General features: G+C 47.7%; 1 protein-coding gene across 1 annotated transcript in view; it reads right to left on the bottom strand.

Annotated features, from left to right (window-relative positions):
- The window catches only part of PSTPIP2 (proline-serine-threonine phosphatase interacting protein 2), a 61,994-nt gene that overhangs the window by 12,284 nt on the left and 28,322 nt on the right, over window positions 1–21,388 (bottom strand). The window contains exons 2-6 of the mRNA XM_006136773.5: window positions 17,066–17,166; window positions 11,290–11,367; window positions 8,717–8,751; window positions 2,368–2,474; window positions 491–553 (exon numbers count right to left, since the gene is read on the bottom strand). Coding sequence (XP_006136835.2) covers window positions 491–553; window positions 2,368–2,474; window positions 8,717–8,751; window positions 11,290–11,367; window positions 17,066–17,166 — 384 coding nt within the window. The remainder of the gene's footprint in view (window positions 1–490; window positions 554–2,367; window positions 2,475–8,716; window positions 8,752–11,289; window positions 11,368–17,065; window positions 17,167–21,388) is intronic.

Genomic DNA, 21,388 nt, shown 5'->3' with positions numbered 1-21,388 from the left:
CTGCCATATACAGCCTACATCTGGTGGCCATCAACATCTGTGCTTCAAAGGAAGACAAGTCCTTCAAATGAAGGCAGCCAACTGAGCAATGCTGTGTACATAAGGACACCTTTCCTTCCTGACCCCAGATTGGTTAATGCCCTGAAGAATGAGATATGATCACCCTCATCACAGCCTGCATAACACAGCTAGCCCCACATTCATTTTTCCTCTCACATTCTTTGTATTTTCTCTATAGCTCCTGATCTGCACACCACTCGCCAGGTGGGGGAAAAAAATACAGTAAAGACATAGGGCCAAAGCCAATGAAAGATTTGGTGGCTTAGTGCTTGAACACAGTGCTTGAACACAGGACGTTTGCTTATGCAAATACCACAACCACTGTTTAGCCATTCAAAATTATTGTAGGTAATACAAACACTGTTATACATCTAATGTGCCTGCATGCTGCAGCTCTGTGGCCTGTGGGAACCAGATAAGGATTGCTTACCTCTATTGTTTTCTTATACTGCAAATTCCTGTTTTTATGAATAGCATCCATTATAAGCTCTATCTGTGAAGGGAACAAGACCAGCTTTAGTGCACCATTCACCCTCAGGAGTGCTGCCAAAGCGCTTAGCAACTAAGACAGCCGCCTTGATAGGTTTCCACTTCAAGTCCCGTTCTTTGTATGTCAGACAACAACTCGGCAAAGTGAGACCAGCCAATCACATATTGATATATTGTATCACAGGACTAACACCATTCATGAGCAGGGCCCTACTCAATTCACAGCCATGAAAAATGCATCATGGACAGTGAAATCTGGTGTCCTTCCATCAGATCTGGTCTTTTGTGCGTTTTTACTCCATACTGTACAGATTTCACAGAAGAGACCGGCGTTTCTCGAACTTCAGGGAGGTTATGGTATTGTCATCCTTCTTTCTGCACTGGGTGAGAGCTTCAGAGCTGGGTGACCAGCGAGCGGTGGCTGTGGTCAGGCACCCAGCTCTGTAGGCAGCGCTTCGCCAGCAGCAGCATAGAAGTAAGCGTTGTACTATCATACCATGCCACCCTCACTTCTATGCTGCTGCCTTCAGAGCTGGGCAGCCAGACACTGGCAGCTGCTGGCTGGGGGCCCAGCTCTGCAGGCAGCAGTACAGAAGTAAGGGAGGCAAAACCACAACTCACAAAATAACCCTCCCATACACATAACATTGTTAACACCCCCACAGCCACAAACTTTTTGACTCAGGGCCCCTACAATGACAACCCCATGGCATTTCTGATTTAAAAAGTGGAAATCATGACATTTACTATTTCTGAAGTCTTAGAATTGTGAAAAGGACCAAAATAGACGGTAAATTTGGTACAGCCCTAATCATGAGGCCTGGCAACCTCAGTGAGCCTTCTCCCTTCTGTTTGGTATAAACTGTACAACTTTAACTGCTGATTAACTATGGTTATCCTTCCCTTCACAGACAGAGGGCAAACTAAGGCACAGAGGAGTTAAGTGGCTTGACCCAAAGTCCCACAGGAAAGTCAGGAATAGAACCCAGCTTTCCTGGATCCTGTTCATAATACAATCTGCTAAAAGCTTGATTTTCAGCTGTGTTCCAGATCCCATTGAGAACAAAGGCAACTACTGGGTACGGAGCATGTCTGAACCTAGTCATAGACCACAGCTGCTCCATTAAAAGCAACTGTACATTGTAAAGGTCACTTTCCAAGAGAGGAAGGCCCCAGGTGCAGCTTTTGCTGGGAACTAAAATGATCCATTTTTCCTAAAAAAGCAGCACAGGAACCCAAAGGCAAACCCACACAGGTTGAATGAGGAAGTTGTAAATCACTGCACTAAATAAAATAAAATAAATTAACGGAGATTGCCTATCTCCTAGAACTGACCTTGAAAGGTCATTGAGTCTAGTCCCCTGCCTTCACAACAAGACCAAGTACCATCCCTGACACATTTTTGCCCCAAATCCCCTCTGTAAGGATTGAACTCACAACCCTGGGTTTAGCAGGCCAATGCTCAAACCACTGAGCTATCCCTCCCCCCACTGATTCATTGTGGCACAGTTACAGCATTCAGAAATGAACTCTGGACTTGCCCATGAGCTCCATGTTGCTTTAGGGAGGGAAGGGACAAGTCAAAGAAAACCCTTAGCCCAGCAGACAACATACACCCTCGACAGGAAGCTTAGTGCACTTGCAAACTTCCAGTTAAGCTTGGGCTCTCAACTCCTGTGCCCAGGTATAAAGCTAAGGAGCGGGCCATTTAGGGTCAGAGATCCCATGGCGCCATTTCCAGAAGTCAAGGTTTTAATCTCAGCAGTCTGGCCAGACTCCAGCTCACAGAACCACACGATGGCTTCCCAAAGTCCTGACCTTTTTCCGATGAAGTTTTTGCTTTTCCCTGAAGTCCTCCATCTTCCTCGCCTCATCCCGGAGAGTCTGGGCCAGCTGGATGTGACTTTGCCCTACACCATCTACCTCTGCAAATAGAAATAAAATTCCACATGCACAATGACCATCTTGATGGGAGTCACTTGTACGATCCAACACCTGAACACTAGTTGCATATCGAAAACACCTTCTCTGGGAGTTTCAGCTAGAGCCAGTAAAATTCGGCAGGCAAATGACAAACCACTGGGAGACGGGGGATCAAATCCTGCCTCTCTCTGATGTGGGGAAGAGATTTGAACTTAGCTCCACCACATTGTGAACAGCTGCCCTAACCACTGACTAAGGGATAGTCTAGAATGGGGCTGTCTCAAACTTCTCTCTTGAAGCTGCTCCACTGGGTATAAAATACACAGTCACTGGACCAAAAAAAGGGAAATTAACCACCAACTGCTAGTTGGAATACTCACTGGTGAGATCCAAGTTTGCATCTCTCCTTCAACCTGGCCAACGGGCAAGCTGTTTGGTGAATCTAACCCTTCATTTCCTTTGATTTTAAGTGCCCAAAAATGAACCAGTTCATTCTGGGTTGAATAAAACATTTTCTTCAACCCAAAGTGAAATTTTTGTGGGTTTTTTTTTGACTTGCTGACCTATTTTTGGAAATAGTCATCAAGCCTACAAACATCCCTGTGGGCCTATTATACCAACTTTACAGACAGACAAACTGAGGCACAGATACAGGTGAAGAACTAGATTTTGCTAACGGCAACAGTTAGCTTGAGCTACTCCTCTCAAGTTTGCCTAGCTCAAGTGAGAGCAGCCACCTACTGGGAAGCACTCGAGATCGGATTAACAGTGCAGAGTGATTGCATTAGCAGAGTGAGGAGCTGTGCTCAATTGAGATACAGCCAGGAGCTGTGTCCCCACTGCATTACTCATGCTTCACCCCACACCCTCTCACAGGCCAGCTAAACACCAGCATCTAACGCGAGCTAGAGATTTTTGCACATGGACAGGAGTCCAGTTAGGGGCAGCAGGTGAGTTCTACCTCAAGCTGCATGAACACAAGCGCTCTCACATGGTGCCAGTCGGTATGGACGGCCCATTTTGAGACACTTGGCACCAGATGTTCAGAAGATGAGCGTTTCCAGCTCCCGTTGATGGACCCTGAATCAGAAAACTCAAGAGTGGTTTCCTCTTACTATGACCTCCCTTGACTGGGTATTAGCTGGCCTGGGTTCAGAAGCCACGTGGCTTACCCATAAAAGTTCCGTGGCTCTCAGTTTTGTCCACTATAGAGCACTACACCCAGGACTTAGATATCGGACAGCTTCTGTTCAACAGCAGACCAGGACTGGAAGGAGGCAGCGGCACACAAGGTCAGGATCCAGGAATGCTGGCTGAGTTATGTAGAAGTTAGGGTGAGACTGCAATACTCTTGCGAGCCGCAAGTGGTTCGTTAATGTGTCTCCTGCAGCTCTTTGCAACACATGACATGAAATCACACAGTGCTTGATTGAATATTAACTAGGCTAAGTTATTAGCCAAATCAGGATGCTTTTAAGTTATCGACTTAATTGCTGCAAGAATAAACTCTATATATAAATTAAATATTTCTCTGTCACACTGTATAAATAGGAACAGCACTACAATAGATGAAACAATGAATTCACGTGACGGGGGTGCTTTTGGGACAATGCCCATCCCTAATTTGGCTCCCAAACCACTAAAGTCTGAGTATCACTGCTGTAGAGTGATGACTAAAAGAGCACAGGGTGTACCATGAAGGCTGGGTTTTCACTGACACCTTTCACCTTCCAGAATTTTATTGCAAATGAATTGCTGAATTTATAGATTTTTCACCCCACGCAGTTCAAAAAACCGGACCATGTCAAAAGGCCAGTACTCTGCATGACAGCCACACTAGCTTCTACAAAGACATCGCAAGGAGGTGGCTCGGGTGTTTGTGCACCACTGCCCTCTGTTGGATGCAATCAGAATTGTGCATCTGTGCATCACGAGTAGGGCCCTACCCAGTTCTAGCTGTGAAAGACACGTCACAAGCTGTGATATCAGACCTCTCAGGAAATCCAGCTATCAGAGGGGCAGGGATGGAGGCCCCCTATCCAGGGGCTCCTACTGTTCATCAGTCTCCAGCTGCTAGTCCACAGGACTTCCTCTCCCCTACACAGCTAATCGGAGGGAAATCACCTCTGTGTACCTCGCCTGGCTGCAGAGAACTCTGGGGCTGTACCTTCCAAGCCCAACGCTGAAGACAGCACAGAAGTGAAGATGGCAATCACCATTATCCTTCCCCAGCTCGCAGAACAGCAGCTTTGCAACCTCCCCACTGACCCCTTTTTGCGTCAGGAACCCTACAATTCCAACACCATGGAAACATCTGAAAACGCGAAACTGACCAAATTTAAAACCCTCCCACTGTGAAAACTACCAAAATGGACAGTGAGTTTGGTAGGGTCCTAGTCAAGGACAGGAAAGCCAGTCAGGAAAAGGCTGACAAAACAGATTTCCCATCAGAATCTGAATATCTGTCCAAATGTTTCACAGACACGGTCTGATATCAACAAAAGTTATGACACAACCCTGCTGGATTTCCTGCCAGCTTCTCCATCTGGCCCCAGGGTCTGCAGCCATGTCAGGCAGCCAGCCCAGAATGTGGAGCTCCGTTCCACGACCGATCTCAAAATTTCTGTTTTGGTTTCATTCTGATTCAGAGCCAAGATTTGGAAAGATCAAAAAACGGAATTGCCTTTCCCTGCCCTGTTCCAACAGGCGTCAGCTGGTTCCTCCTTCCTTCGCTCTGGCGGTACGTTCCTTTGCTTTCGGAGCCAAAGGAATCCGGGTCCTAGGCCCACTGATGCCAGGACATGCCAAGCAGGAAGCGTGCCATTCCTAGAGCACAAGGGATGTGCTCTCATGTTACTGCATTCTTTGTGGCCTCACTCACTTCTAATAATCCTGTGGGTTTTGAAAGGCCAGCATTGCTATTGTGAAAGGGAGGAAGCTGATGGCGCAACATAATCTGCTGGGGGAAAAACAGTTATGACTATAATGGCATTATCCACCTAGTGCGAGCCTGTTTTAACATGCTTGTTAGGCCCCCAAAGCTGATTTAGTGGCGCTATCACGCCAGTTATTTCAAACAAGCCTGAACTGTTTAAGAGGCAAGTTTGTCTCTTCAAGAGACTTCTCACAGTCAGTGGGTCAGAATGTGCTGAGCGCGGCATGAAGCACACCACAAAGCTTCCTGTAGGACCCAGGAACTTTTCTGTTTGATTCTCCTCCCTGCCGCTCCAGTTTTCCGACTGGTGCAACGTCAGCAAAGTCGACGGAGTTTCCCCCACTTTTATCCCGTTGTCAGTGGAAGGCCGATCAGGGCCATTCTACACACGTCAAAAGAAAGCAACTTAAAGCACACAGCGCCAAAGCTGGCCAAAATTTGGAGTTTTCAACTCACAAAACGTTACTAGGGAATTTGGTTTCTCTCCGATTTGGAATCTACGGAGATATTTTCTAACCAACAAGCCACAAAAACCTTTGTCTGGGAAACACTGGAAGGTGGCTTGTCCATTTCACCCCTTGCTACTTAGGAAGGGCAGCTCAGGGAGCCCGCTGGCTCAAGAGTCTAGACGCCTTGGGTGTCTGCATGGCCAGGCTGCCTCACGGTCAGAGGTGCAGAAATTGCAGGCTCCCAGGTCCTGGCAGCAGGAGGCTGAGTAGTCCAACGAGCCCCAGATAGAGCCAGAGTTCTCAGGGCTCCTTGCTGTGGAGCTGGGAGCCAAGCTGCTGTTGCTAGAGCTACCGCACCAAGGGCTCTCAAATTCCCGGCTCCCAGCTGGGATCCTGGACTACCTAACATGATGGGGCTGCCCTGGAGCTGGAACTAGAGCCCAGCCTCTTGAGTTCTTGACTCTTAACTCTGGGAACCCTACAGTCCCTGGCTCCAGCCTGTTGCCACCAGGCGCCGAGCAGTCTGCATGTCCCAAAGTGGTGCACCCTGCCACCAGGAAAGCAGGCAGGTTTCCAGTAGAAAACTCCCTGTGTCTGTATACAAGTTTCGTCCAACCTATAACTATCGATATCTATTAGTCCTTTGGGTTTCTAATGGAGCACAGGGTGGTTAAAACTCTTCACTCTGCTGCTGAATTGTTGTTTTCCAACTCAACTTCGGTTGCATCAGAAAATTTCCCATCAGCTCTTTGCTATAGTTGGAAAGAGAAGTTTCCAACCAGACCATGCAGTACTGTTTGTCTCAGTGCCCTGTGGGTCCCAGGATACAAGGTGGATGACGTAATAGCTTTTATTTGGCCAGCCCATGCAGGGAAAAGAGAAGCGGTGTCTCTTATGCAGAGCTCATCTTCTTGTATCAGATCAGCTATTTCCCTAGAGTTAAAAATTAACCACTCCAGTAGGCAGGTTCCCTCTTTCCACCACCAGCCCAAGCAACAGAATAAGCTGTTGCGTCCAGGATGATAAAGGTTAGGTGCCGGCTGGTGAATGGCGCAAACATTTCAGAGTCTCAATGGAACAACCGAGCACAGTCACAAGTGTGACTACATTCAGCCAGGAGCAGCTCTGGAGCTAAACAAAATGCAGAGAGGAAGTCAGTGCTCACTCTGAACACGGCACCCGTCCATCTTCTCCAAATCCCTTCTTAGAATCACAGTGCTCCCATCAAATAAATTAGACAAATCTAAGCATACAACAGGGCATGTGCTAAACCACACTACTCAGCCAGTCAGTTTGTTTTCTGGGCATCCTTGCTCTTCCGCACCCCCGTGATGTCATCTGAACTATTTTGACGTGTAGCTTCTTAGGGACCCAGCATGTACAATGCAAATGACACGGTGGGGGAGGGCTCTATGACTAACAATGCTTCCAGCGGTCAGGGCAGACAGGCAAATTACTTCATCTCTCTGTGCCTCAGCTCCCCAGCCTGAGAACCAGAGTTCAAGGGTGATGCCACGTGCTCCCCAAACACCATGGTGGGAATGGCAAGGGGCCGGCCAGCAGCCGCCCGGGGAACTAATGAGGAGACCTGGCACCGACAGCAGGGATCCGGCCACCTGCCTGAACCAGCAGTGGCGGGGGAAGCAGAGCAATGTGGCTCCAGCTCGCTCTGTTCTCCCAGCACATTGCTCAGAGGAGGGGGAAAGAGACCACCCATGCACTCGCTGGCAGGAAGCAGAGCGACACGGCTGGGGGAGCAGAGAAAGCAGAGCGACACGGCTGGGGGAGCAGAGAAAGCGTCGCTTCCTCTGCTGCTGCCAGTGGTGAGTGCAGGGAGACTGGACCGCCACTGCCAGTCCCTTAGTCCCCCCAAGCCTCACCCCCTAGGTGAGACCAGGGTGGTGGGGCACTGTCCCAACCCTTCCCCGGGCTGGGGAGTGTCATGTGGCAGGTGGCTCCCTGGGTGCCCCCTCACCAGTTGCTCCTGCCAGAAATAATACTTCCCTTGCTGATCGGCCCACAGGATGGCTTTGTGGTGGCTCACTGACTAAGGGTACATCTACACTATGCAGCTTTTAGCCACAAGCTTTTGTCGCCAACACAGCCCTGCCTCAAAAGCCAGTGCATGTGAACACTGTCAGCACTTTTGCCAAATAAATACATACATACATACATACATACTTCTAGCCCCCAACTTTTGCTTCGCTGACAGGAGAGCGCAGCTGACGACAAAGCACCCTTCACACTTCCCATGGCAAAACTTTTATCGTTCAGTGGGGGAGGGGAGTTAAGCACCCTTTGAACAACAAAAGTTGTGTAGATCAATTGCAAGTGCAGACATAGCCTAAGATTTGTAAAATGGTCTGAAGAGAACAGCACTGTATATTTGATAATGGCATCATGCTCCCAGGAGCGGCCTGAGGCCAGCTGCGGCAGCTGGCGCCCCAGGCGGAAGGCGCGATCGGCGCCCCGGCCTGCATGGCCGTGACGTAATCACGGGGCATCCGGGCCAGCAGCGCCCTAGGCAACTGCCTAGTTTGCCTAGGCTCACAGGCCGCCCCTGCATGCTCCTAGAAACTATCAAGTGGAAGTGACTGCCATGAGGGCAGGGGACTGGACTCAATGATCTCTTGAGGTCCCTTCCAGTCCTAGTGTTCTATGATTCTATGAAAGAGGTAAGAATAGCTGAATATAAGGGGAGGATAGCTCACTGTATCCCCTATTAATCTGAACTTAGTTGATTTCTGAAGTAAATGATAGCACACGTGTGCAGACTTTTTTTCTTCTTTTTAAACTATAGTCCATAGTCCTCCATGCAACCAGATTTCCTGGCAAAGAACAATGTAGAGCTGTTACTTACGTTGTTTAAAAACTTCAAGAGCTCTCTTCAGGGTGCTGAAAAACACAAGCACAGAGTTACAGGGCAGGTGATAAAACGGTCCGATTCACCATGCCACATCATGGCAGCTTCACTGATAGATACTCCCATCCCCCTTAGTCTACCCTGGTAGGCATTGATCCTTTTCACATGCTGCTCACATCCACTCAATCACATTTGCAAGTGCATGTATACGAACACACTGAGAGCACACACACTCCAGTTCAAATAGAGATGTGGGGGTTTCCTGTCTTTTCCTTGAAATATTTTACTCCCCTATGCTGCAGCACAGACTATGAGGCCAGGAGACACTTAATATCACCACATGTGCCAACCAACAGGGCAGTTCAGGATGACATTCCAGCAATTCCATAGGCAGCTTTGGCCCATGCTTGTGTTATTATCATAATTAATATTTGCTAGTGTTGTAATAGGCCCTAGAGGCTCCCACCAAGATCAGGGTCCCCTGTTTTAGGTATTCTACATGAACGTAGCAAAAGAATGCATGCTCTTTAGGGCAGGGGTTCTCTGAACAGACAAGGCAGGCAAAGGAAGGGGAACGGAGGTGCTCTAGCAAACACTGCAAACTCAAAAGAGTACAGAACGAGCTTGCTCTGCTCCCTTTTCGGTGGCTGTTGCATGGGGAGGCTGTAATCTAGCTCCCAGGTCACAGTAGCAGCACAGACGTGGAAAGAATTGGGCTTGTTTATTTTGGAAAGGAGAAGATTTGAGGGGGGACATGATAGTGGTTTTCAGGTATCTAAAAGAGTGTTACAAAGAGAAGGGAGAAAAATTGTTCTCCTTGGCCTCTGAGGATAGAAGAAGAAGCAATGGGCTTAAACTGCAGCAAGGGAGGTTTAGGTTGGACATTAGGAAAAACTTCCTAACTGTCAGGGTGGTCAAACACTGGAATAAGTTGCCTACATAGGTTGTGGAATCTCCATCTCCTGAAATATTTAGGAGCAGGTTAGACAGACAACTATCAGGGACAGTAGATGGTACTGGGTCTTGCCATGCGGGCAAGGGACTGGATTCCAGGTCCCTTCCAGTTCTAGTGTTCTATGATTCTATGGTGGCATGGGCTTTAATGCAGGCTGGCAACCCATCAGGGACAGCACTTAGATCATTAGCCCACATTGAAGCCCATGCAACCCAGTCACCACTGCCCTGAACATGCTAACGTGGCCCATAGTACTAAGCCTCCCTGTCAGCAGACTTGGCCTTGCCCACTGGCTTTGAAAAATCGCTGACAGAGGCATCAGCTTGGAAGCCGAAAGTCAGGGAGCAGCAGGGAGGCTTCCAAGTTTGAGCTCAGCCTCCTGCTCCAGCCGCAACATCAGACTACAGCTATTTTCACAGGACTCGCACAAGCCAAGTGTGCCAGCCGGAGCTGAGAGGTGCACTGCCGCGGGCTACGGAGAGATACCTACTGCTACCTGTTGGCAGGATATGCCTACCTGGGGGACAACCACACCATCATGTGCAGCACATGTCTAGGGCCCCTAAGAGAGAAGCTGTAGCATGGACATCTCACACTCCCGGCCTGCTGGCCATTCCCAGCAGGAGCAATTGGACAGGGGGCCAGGAGGGGGCCTGTCTATTACCAGCCCCAAACCCTGCTCCTTCCCACCATCACCCTGCCCTCCCCCCATGGCACTTCATTCCTTGCAGTCGTGGCTTAGGGCATCACAAGCAGGACCTCATGCCCCCCCCCCCCACACACAGGAGGGGGTGATGGCAGGGAGGGGCAAGGCTGGGGGGGGGTAGCAACAGACAACCAGCCCCCCCCCCCCCCCTTCCCGTGTTGGACTACCAGGAGTCCTGACCCGGATTGCGCAATTGCTCCAGCCAGGGCTAGCCCATGGGCTGGGAGCTTGAGACCCCTACTGTAGCAGAAAAGGAAGCATAATTATCGTAAAGAAGCCTTGTTATGTTCTCTTACATTAGCAACGTCTTTCAGAGCATAACAGGTTCAGCCCAAACACCCTCTCACTGCCCCTAACACATGCACGTTGAAATGTGTCCCAAGAACGTGGAATCTTTAGGACCGTGAATTTCAGTTATGCAATATAGAGGGGATCTTATTTCCATTCTTAGTTTACAAAGACTAGTTGCAGGAGGATGTGAGCAAGTAGAGCATACAGCCTTCCACAGACACCATAGCTCAGGGAACTGAAGGGACTTACTCCAGGCCAGCCATGAAGTCAGGAAAAGAACCCAGCTCTCACGATTCCCAGTCCTCTGCCCTAACCACTAGACCGCCACAACTAGTCTTGACTTCCTTTAAGTCAAGTTAATTTCTGGGTAATAGGAAGTTAGTTGACTAGAGGCTACAGTGAGTGGATTCCAATTAGTGGGATGACTCAATCATCACAATCTGATTTTAGAGTCTTTTTCGTGTCTCCTTTCTACATTTCAAATCTCCTTCTAACTTGCTCTCCCTTCCTTGGATTCAGCATCACAGCACACTCCACAAGCGCTCCAAGTCAAGGCAGCTATTGTTCTGAACACACACAGGCATGAGAACACACACATACACGGGAATCTGAGCTTACTTCAATTCTGTCTGCCCACAGGGCTTCTTCTTTGACAAGCTAATGAGCTCCTTGCCATATTTTTCTTCTATTGTTGCCCTGTTGTGGAAAGAGAGGACGTTAGAGGAAATTCACACAAAATGAGGAGTCTGCAAGTTGCTTGCTATCAAGGCTAGTAAGAGGGGGCACTTTAATGATCGCTGGCTCCCACATCAACTACACACAACCTGCACTGTCTCATGCTACCTTATAGTGTCTTGCTCCATTGTGATTTGACCTAAGAAGCCATGAAAGGCATGGCTAGCTACTCTCCAGGTCAAAACCACCGGAGGACTCTCAGCCAAAAATGGAAGTGGAATATTGTGAATTTCACACAACCCCCTCACCCTCCAATTGTGACAGACAGCCTGCATGTGATTAATTCAAAAGAGCAGCAGCTGAAATTATATTGTCCTGGTTTCCTCGATGGAACCTCCCCCCCAAAATGCATTTTCGGTGGAAAAAAAATAATTTGTCCAAAATAAAAACCACTGAATAGTATTTGGGAGTTCCTTGCTCCCAGACCTGTGTTCAGACATTGCCTCCTTTGAAGCTCAAAGAACATTTCCCTCCCCCTTCCCCTCTTTGGGATTATCCTGGTGAAGTTTATATGGTGGATGGAAAATTGGACTCTGACACTCCAGTGGGAGGTTTCCATGAATCAAGGTCAGGAAGGTCTCGTTGGAATAGAAACACACACATCCCAGAGACTATGAGGCACTGCTGAGATATCACACTAGCCTCTATCTGGAGGAAGACAGAATTTGAACCTTTGGTTGGACCACAGAGGGAGTGTTTGGTCACTTGAATCTAGATCCAAATGGATGCAGGTAATTGCTATGAAACTAGTACATGTGACCCAATAGTATTAAAAATGTAAAGATCCACTGAAACAAATCAGGCAGCTATTTATAGTTATTCTTCTGCCTTCCAAAGCCATCTTTCATATCCTCATCGCTTCCTTTTGAATGAAAAGTCTGAAACCCTCAGGCAGGCCTGCTGAAAGGAGGGGCAAAAGGGGGAACTGCCTCAGAGGTTGGTGATTCAAAGAGGCCCAGATCCCCAAGCCCTTTAAATTGGCAGCATGGGAAGTGGGGAGGGGAGCTGTGGGCTGGGTGGTGCACAGGGCCAGCTGCCCTCAGACTCGCCCCTTACACCTGGGGCCCTGCTCCCCTTGGGAGCACAGACCTGGGTCCTCTTACACCTTGCCTAGTGCCCCAGAGTGGCTCCCCTGCCATCAAGTAACCCCAGTGGGATGGGTACCACACCACAATCATGGTGTTCATGAAGGACTAGTACCACCATGGTCTTCAGACTCACTTCTGCAATCTTCCCTGGCAGCAACAATACAATAAAAACCTGTGGCAGCTGCCATAGTAAGTAGAGCTGTTACAATCTAACAGCCCTTTGGTGACCTATGTGAAATGGATCTCAGATTTCCATTCCAATTCTTGGAATGTACTGGGGACAACTTTTTATTCCAGAAAGTGGAGGACAGGGGGACAGCCATTTTAGACTTCATTCTAACCAAAGGGAGGATTCGGTAACGAATTTGAAAATGGAAGACCATTTGTCTGAACATGACCATGAAAGGAGAGATTTCATTATTTTAAAGGAAAGGAAAAATTGAGAACTGCAAAATAAAAGGAAAATAGACTTCAATAAAGCAGGCATTAACACATGCAGAGAACTGGTAGGTAAGGTCCCATGGGAAGAATGGAAAAAGGAGCTCAAGGGAAAAAACTGGAACTTCCTCAAGAAAAAACATGAAAGGCCCAATTGCAGACTATTGTAATGCAAAGGAAAGAGGAGGATTGTAAGAGGCCAATTTGGCACCATTAGAACCTCAAAAGGGAACCCTACAAGAAGTATAAATGCAGACCAGAATGATACGGTAGAGTACAAAAGAACAGCACAAGCAAGGAGGAACAATATCAAAAAGAGTAAGGCACAAAATGGGTTATTCCTACCAAAGCTAGGATTCTCTCTGAACTGTCATTCATGCTCAAATATGACACTTTACACTTAGGTTTGAACAAAGACTATAATTATCTTACCCATTACAAAGATAGCTTCCCCAATTATCACCTCTAATATCATTAGCTCACAGACATTTACCCCCCCCCCCATCCCCCTTCTGTTCTGAACTTTGATTTGTCCTTTTCATGTGTGTTCATTTTTTAAAATTGTATCCTTTGGTATATATGGTTGTGACAATTTTCTTCCATTATTTGATCTGAGGAAGTGGGTCTGGCCCACAAAAGCTCATCACCTAATAAACCATCTTGTTAGCCTTTAAAGTGCTACATAGTCCTGTTTTTTATCCCAAGGTAAATGACGGCTACCACAGTAATTACTGCAGTGGTTCACAACCTCACCAGGAGCATTTCCACCAACTTAAGAGGGCCATGGAGGATGGGGGCTATGAGCCTGAGTTCTCAACTCTGCACCAAGCTTCCCACCAGGAGTCCTGGCTCCCCACTCCCTGAACTATCTTTGAGACATCTTCATGAATGGGTGTGGTCCCAGAATGGGTGTGGTCTCAGGAGGCTGGGGCCAGGCCTTCACTACAAACTTACCTCAATATAACTATATTGCTCATGGCTGTGAAAAATTCACCTCCCTTAGAGATAATTATACTGACCTCACCTCCAACGTACACAGAGCTAAGTCTACTGAAGAACTTCTCCCATCAAGAGAGTTACCGCCTCTCACAGAGCTGGATTAACTACAGACCAGAGAAGCTCTCCCATCTCACAACAGTCTACTCCTTAATGTGCTACAGTGGTGCAGCTTTTTAAGTATTGACATGCCCCAGGAAAGGGCAAACATAGTACCCATCTTCAAAAGAGGGAGCAGAAAGGAACTGGAGAATTATAGGTCAGCCAGCCTAGCTTCTAGAAGTGAAAAGATACTGAGGCACATTAGTAAGCACTCAATTTGCAAACTCCTGGGCTGTGTCTACACTGCACCCCTTTTCTGGAAAGTGATTAGACACTTCGGAATTGCAAATCCGCGGGGGATTTAAATATCCCCTGCGGCATTTGCATGGTTGCCGTTTTTTTCTGGCTCGGGGTTTTTGCCGGAGAAAAGCGCCAGTCTAGACGCGATTCTCCAGAAAATAAGCCCTTTTCCGGAGGATTTCTTATTCCTATTTTCAAGTAGGACTAAGAAATCCTCCGGAAAAGGGCTTATTTTCTGGAGAATCGCATCTAGACTGGTGCTTTTCTCTGGCTTATCCCCAAGCCGGAAAAAAACGGCAGCCATGTAAATGCAAATGCCGCGGGGGATATTTAAATCCCCCACGGATTTGCAATTCCGACTCATCTCATTAGCATCCCTTTTCCGGAAAGGGAGGCCAATGTAGACGTAGCCCTGGAGGATAAGAGAGTTACCAGGAATAATCAGCATGGATTTGACAAGAAGACAGCGACCCCATAACTACAAATTGGAATGTCTAATATTCTTAGGTGTGATAACTAGGGCAGTTAAAAAACAGCTATTATTGTAACTATGTAGCCACTAAAAATTTTAGCAGTTACGCAGTGACAAGGGAGCAGGGGCAGCAGGCAGTGTGCTCCTAGCTGCCGGTCCCACTGTAGAGGAGCTGGATGACTCCCTGTCCTACAAACCTTCCATGCAGCATCAGCAGTATGGGGTGGCAGCCGCTTCCCAGAAGCTTGTTTTTAAGCTGCCGCCCTGTGTGTACCAGCTCCTGCCTGCCGCCCCGCTCCCAGGGAACCAAACTGGGAGCGGTGTGTAACCATTCTGTTAACCGATAAGCCAGGGGGCAATACATTTTGGTGGGGGGGGGGGGGGGTTTCACGTCACCAATATTGGCAGTGGTCGCGGGCCGGCCCTGGAAAAAGAGGGGACTTAGGCAGAAGGGGCAGTCCCCTCCAGGCACTGTGTGCAGGAGGACAGGAGACTTCTATGCTTCCCCGCCCACGGGGGAGTACATGGAGATCTCTCCCCCCCGCAGCTCCGCCCTGCCAGGGGTGTGCAGCACCCAGAGGAAACTGCTGGCAGTTCCCTCTGGTGACGTGCACCCCTGGCTGGGGAGGAGACCTCACGCTTTCCCCCGCCCCCAGGCCCTGATTGCCTATCAGAAAGAGGCACCAAAAGTGGGGAAAAGAGAAGGGGGAAATGGGGGGGAGCAGCCTTAGAAGCCGGTTCATTCAAGCTCCGTGAGAGGGGGCAGAGGTTCAGGGGCAGAGGTTCACCTTTGAAATGTACAAGAGTCCCTGCTGGGGCTCTTGCTACACTTCAAAGTGGAAGCACCCTTATCGACTAATCGAAAAGTCAATGGAAATTCCATCGACTATTCGATTAGTTGATTAATCTGATTTTAAAATCCCTAACTACCAGTGTCAGGAGCAGAAACAAAAAGATCCAATTTAGTCCCTTGCCTTAAGCACTAGGCCATACTATTTCTACTGTACATTTGAGAGCAACGAGACAGAGATGCATGATGCCAAAGAGAGCTTATTGAATAGCCTGTAAAAATACTCTCTTCCACAAAGTGCATCTCTACTTTTCAGTTCACCCTTACATGCTATTAATTCAGCAAACACAAGATGTGTGTCTGACTAATTGAGCAAAGGGTGCTCGTGGCAGAGCTATTAATATCCATCCCCAAGAACTGAAGGAAAAATAAATCTTGAAGTAGAGAGAGTTTTTTCTTTTCACTGAAATGATCAAACCCCCAAACTGACCCTAAAATTCTCAGTTGCCTAGTAGAACGTCCTGATAGCCCCTGGTAAATGAAGAGCCACTATTCCAAAGCAATCTAGGAGTCACACCCCTCCAGTTTATAGAGGCATGTGCCAAGCTTTAGCGACTCCCTCATTTCAGTCAACAAAACAGCAGCGGCAATAAATCCCAAATGTTCAAAATACTGCTGAGCTGGAACCCTCTGCTGGGGTAAGAAAGTTTGTCAGTTTGTTTTGTAGAACTGACATTGACAAAGCCACAGGGTGAGACTATAGTAAGAATAGCTTCCAGTAGACTTTGTTTCCCCTCTAGGTTTTCCATAAAATGCCAGCAGCCTAACTGGCCTAACCTGAAAGGAAAGATGGTCCAGTGGTTAGAGCATCATTCCAGGACTTGGGAGACTGGCATTCAATTTCTTGCTCTACCACACGCTTCCCGTGGGAACATGCAAAAAAGAGCTAATAACACCATCCCACCTGAAAAGATGTTGGGAAACCACAAACTAATCTTCAAGATAGAGTGATAGTTACAATGGTCCTTCTAGCCTTGGAATCTATCTAGTCTGACTTCCTGTATAAAACAGACTCCAGAACTGCTCCCCAGATAATTCCTAGAGCAGATCTCTAAGGAAAAACATCTAATGACCAGAGTCACATCTGATTACTTCACAATGGGGGACCACATAGGTAACAATGTATCAACTCAATCTTGAATTCCCCAAGCAAAAGAATTTTCCACTGACTTCCGTAGGAGTTGTGGGCATGTCAGGTCTGTAAAATCTAACCCTGGGCTTAGAAACCAACAGTAAAAGTTATTCATTGGCCCAGGACTTCAGGCATAACACAGAGCACCAGCCTCATACCACACAAGTACATAAAACACATACATCAAGGCAGCAGATTTTTACATCCCCAGTGGACAGTGAAAGACAGAAGAAAAAGAAAAACACACACACACACACACACACATGGAAAGAGTAAATGAAAAATGTTGCCAGCCCATTGCCATCTCATGACTAACTAGATGTTATGGGAAAGCTTTGTACCTTTCCTTCAGAAAGTCTTCAAATTCTTTGCAGTTCTTCCTCCCCTCATTCAGATGTTGAATGATGCTGTCGTAGCCAGCTGTGCTCGTTAAATCGGTACTCTGGAAGCAAAACAAACAACAGGTCACTCTGGCATCAACCCAGATCATTGCCAAGATCGCTTCTACTTGGCGTTTAAGATGCTCACCATTTAGCCATTCCTAATGTTTTCTCCCGTGTCTGAAGAACATAAGAAATGAGATCCCTGTGTTCTGCCCTGGAGAAGGTCTCAGTTGAGGAAAAACTGCAACCTCAGGCAAGGGTCTATGCTGGCTTTCAGGAAAATGGAAGTCATGCTTAAATACTGCTGTACAGAGATTTAGTACAGAGTCTTGCACAATGGGGCTCTTGACTGATATTTGTAAGCTCTCCAGGAAGATAAATAATAGAAATATCCTCAACTTGCAAAGGTGACATCTCTAATTATCTAAGGTAATTATATGGCCCCATCACATTCTTCTCTAAGTGCCCCCATGCTCTTTAACACATGTACCCTCCTGTGAAGAACAGCAGTGCTATTACACCCCATTTGCACAGGGATCTGAGGCTCAGGCAGACTAAGGAACTTGACAACGGTTTCACAAAAATTCTGTGGCAGAGTAGGAATGGAGCCAGACTCTCCCATGGCCCAGGTTAGTGCAGTAACCTGCCTTCTTCTATACAAGAATCCTGAAGGAGATGCCACAAGCAACATCTGATTGGAGGATGTTCCCAGCTTAAAAGAAGAGCTCCGTGTTGCGTGCATGAGAGTTTGCAATGTTCAAGAAGACACAAACATGTAGTCAAAGAGTATACAGAAACAAGCAATAGGAAAAGGAAACTGTGGTAGTGATAGGTATGCAGTTTTCAGACAGGAACTAGAAGCCACAGCCAAACACATAACAGGAAGACCAAAGTGAAAAGAGGAATAATGCTAGGACGGAGGTTAAGGAAATGGTTCAAAACCAAGATGATCAGAGATGACTGAAGGGGAGGAGGATTTCTAAAAGGTCTGCACACCAGCGCAAGCAGCCAGAGAGAGAATAAGCAGAAGTCGCAGCAGCACTATCTGCACACAGCAAGGATTTCAGCACTGCAGACTTCACCAATGCATGTCAAGGAAGTGAAGTCAGCCATGGCTACAGATCGAGGACTCTCATACAGAGCTGGTGAATACTAAGACTGAAACAGGAGGGCCAATGAGATTATGAAGGTGTTTGAAGTAACCTGCAACAGGAGGCAAATTCCCAGCCACCCTGCCCTATGAAAGCTAGTCACGTCAGCGCCAGGCAACTGTAAGCAGATGACATGAGATTTGTTGTGTGGAGGAGAAGCCTTAGCAAGAGCAGCAGTTAAACATGGCCCTGGCTAGCTGGCCAGAATGAAGAAGGTTTGTATCTCAACAGGGTGCCCTTGTAGCCAACGAGGCTAACAGCATATTGGGGTGCATTCGGAGGAGCACTGCCAACAGATCTAAAGAAGTGATTATTCCCCTTTATTCGGCACTAGTGAGGCCACATCTGGAGTACATGGAATATTCTGGGCCCCCCATTACAGAAAGGATGCGGATGCATTAGAGAAAATTCAGTGGAGGGCAACAAAAATAATTGAGGGACTGGAGCACATGACCCACGAGGAGAGGCAGAGGGATTTGATTTACAGAAGAAAAGAGCAAAGGGGGATTTGATAGCAACCTTGAACTACCTGAAAGGGAGTTCCAAAGAGGATGGTGAAAGGCTTTTCTCAATGGTAACAGATGACAGAACGAGGAGCAATGGGGGAGGTCTAGGTTGGATATTAGGAAAAACTATTTCCCTAGGAGGGTGGTTACCTAGGGAGGTGGTGGAATCTCTATCCAAGACCCGGCTTGACAAAGCCCTGGCTGGATGATTTAGTTGGGACTGGTCCTGCTTTGGGCAGGGGGTGGACTCAGTGGCCTCCTGAGCTCTCTTCCAACTCATTCTGTAAGCCTGTTGCTGCGCATTCTCAATGGCATGGCCTAGAGCGGTAAGAACTCAGTTCCCTTCCAAATCTTTTGCTGTTGAAGGCAGGGTGGAACAACTCCAGGCCGGGGTGACTTGCCCTCCAGCTAGGTCATGTAACAGTTCCCTCCCTCCCTCCCTGGGTACCAGAGGTAAAATAATCAAAGAAACGTAGGTTTTTCCCTTTGCTGAGGGAGGCCCCGATAAGCAGTAACCTTTCCTAGCCAGCTCTCTCCCACAGAGTCAGAGTTCAAGACCCGCTCCCCATCCCAACCAGAAAGCAACTGCACCATGCTTTCCCTTTTAGCTCCCCTTTCAAAGCCTGACACCTGCTTTAGGTGTTATAGGGTGAAACTCTGGGTTCTGAGCTGTGAGGTCAGGCCATCACAAAGCCATTTTACAAAACCATAGTTTTGTGAAGACCCGGTAGATCGGCATCTACCAAGCTGATTCTGGCCCGAAGAATAGCCTTTGCACCCTGGTAGCAAAAATCATGCAAAAGCAGAAGGAGCCTAGATTAAGAACATAAGATCTAAAGCTTCAGAGGGGTAGCCGAGTTTGTCTGTAACAGGAAAAACTTAAAACACAACAAATAGTCTAGTAGCACCTTAAAGACTAACAAAACATGTAGAGGATATCGTGAGCTTTTGTGGGCACAACCCACTTATTCAGATGACAGGAGTGTTAGAAGTCTAGATCCAAGGAACATAAGATCTAACATCCTGAATCAGACCAATAGTTCATCTAGTCTAGTATCCTGTTGTGACTGCGCGTTGGGGGTCCCCCGTCTCCTGCACCCCCGAAATGGCACAAACAGACTCCGCCAGCCAGTAGAATAAAGGTGGTTTATTGCTTCTCCAGTATACAGCACAGCACAGATGTCATCAGGTTACAGGGCAGGCCTAGGATGCCTCAGCCTCCCTTGATATGGGGCAGGGGTCTCGGCTTCTAAACCCCTCAGCCTGTTGCTGAGGCTGCTTCCTCCATGCTCCCAGACAGAAACTAACTAACCCCCTGCCCCTCAGCCAGGGCAGCATTCACCTTCCTTTGTTCCTCTCCATGGGGGTTAGCTGGTCGGACAGGTTGCGAGATCCCTTTGCATAATGACCCATCCCTGTCCTTCTGGGCTGTGGTACTGGCAGCAGCCAGTGGGGGTTACCACAGACCCATAGAAACCAGCAAGTTCCCCCCCACTACGTCACACCTGTCTTTTGACAGCAGTAAGTATCAGACTTCAGGGGGAGGATACAGATCAGGGCAGCTAGAGAGATCCATCCCGGGGTTGCCCTCCTGGTTTCTGGCTGGCAGAGGTTTAGGGTCACCTCAGGCATGGGGTGGTGTCCCTAACCAGCTTAATTAACAGCTACCAATGGACCAATCCTCCATGAACTGACCCGAATCTTCTTTTAACCCAGTTATACGTTTGGCCATCACACCAGCCCATGGCAATGAGTTCTACAGACTAGTGGAATGTTGTATAAAGAACTTCCTTTCCTTGTATTATATCTGCTGCTTGCTAATGGCATTGAGTTACCCTTGGTTTTTGTATTATGGCAAAGGGTAGAATCATAAAATACTAGAACTGGAAGGGACCTCGAGAGGTCACCAAGTCCAGTCCCTTGCCTTCATGGCAGGACCAAGCACCACCTAGATCATCCCTGATAGATGTTTATCTCCCTGGAGATGGAGTTTCCATGACCTCCCTAGGTAATTTACTCTGCTGTTTAACCACCCTGACAGTTAGGACATTAGGAAAAATGTCCAACCTAAATCTCCGTTGCTGCAATTTAAGCCCATTGCTTCTTATCCTATCATCAGAGGTCAAGGAGAACAATTTTTCTCCCTCCTCTTTGTGACACCCTTTAAGTAATTTTCAAGTTCCTATGTCCTCTCTCAGTCTTCTCTTTTCCAAACTAACCAAACCCAGTCCTTTCAGTCTTCCCGCATAGGTTATGTTTTCAAGACCTTTAATAATTTTGGTTGCTCTTCTCTGGACTCTCTCCAATTTCTCAATATCTTTCTTGAAGTGGTGGTACCCAGCCCTGGACATAATACTCCAATTGAGAGCTAATCAGCACAGAGTAGAGCGGAAGAACGACTTCTCATCTCTTGCTCCCTATTTGCCACACCATTCATAATTGTATAGGCCTCTCATATATTCTTTCTCCATCTTTTTCCTAAACTGAACAGCCCTAATCTTTTTAGTCTCTTCCTGCATGGAAGCCACACTGTACCTTCAATCACACCTGTTACCCTTTTGAACCTTTTCCAGTTTTTATAGTAGACTGGGTGGCAGCACCGAAGGGGAGGGGGGGGGTCCCCA

The sequence above is a fragment of the Pelodiscus sinensis genome, chromosome 6, assembly GCF_052426305.1.
Source record: "Pelodiscus sinensis isolate ZL-2025 chromosome 6, ASM5242630v1, whole genome shotgun sequence".
NCBI lineage: Eukaryota > Metazoa > Chordata > Testudines > Trionychidae > Pelodiscus > Pelodiscus sinensis.
Note: the sequence above shows the minus strand (reverse complement) of the source record. Positions and strands in the feature narration are given on the sequence as shown.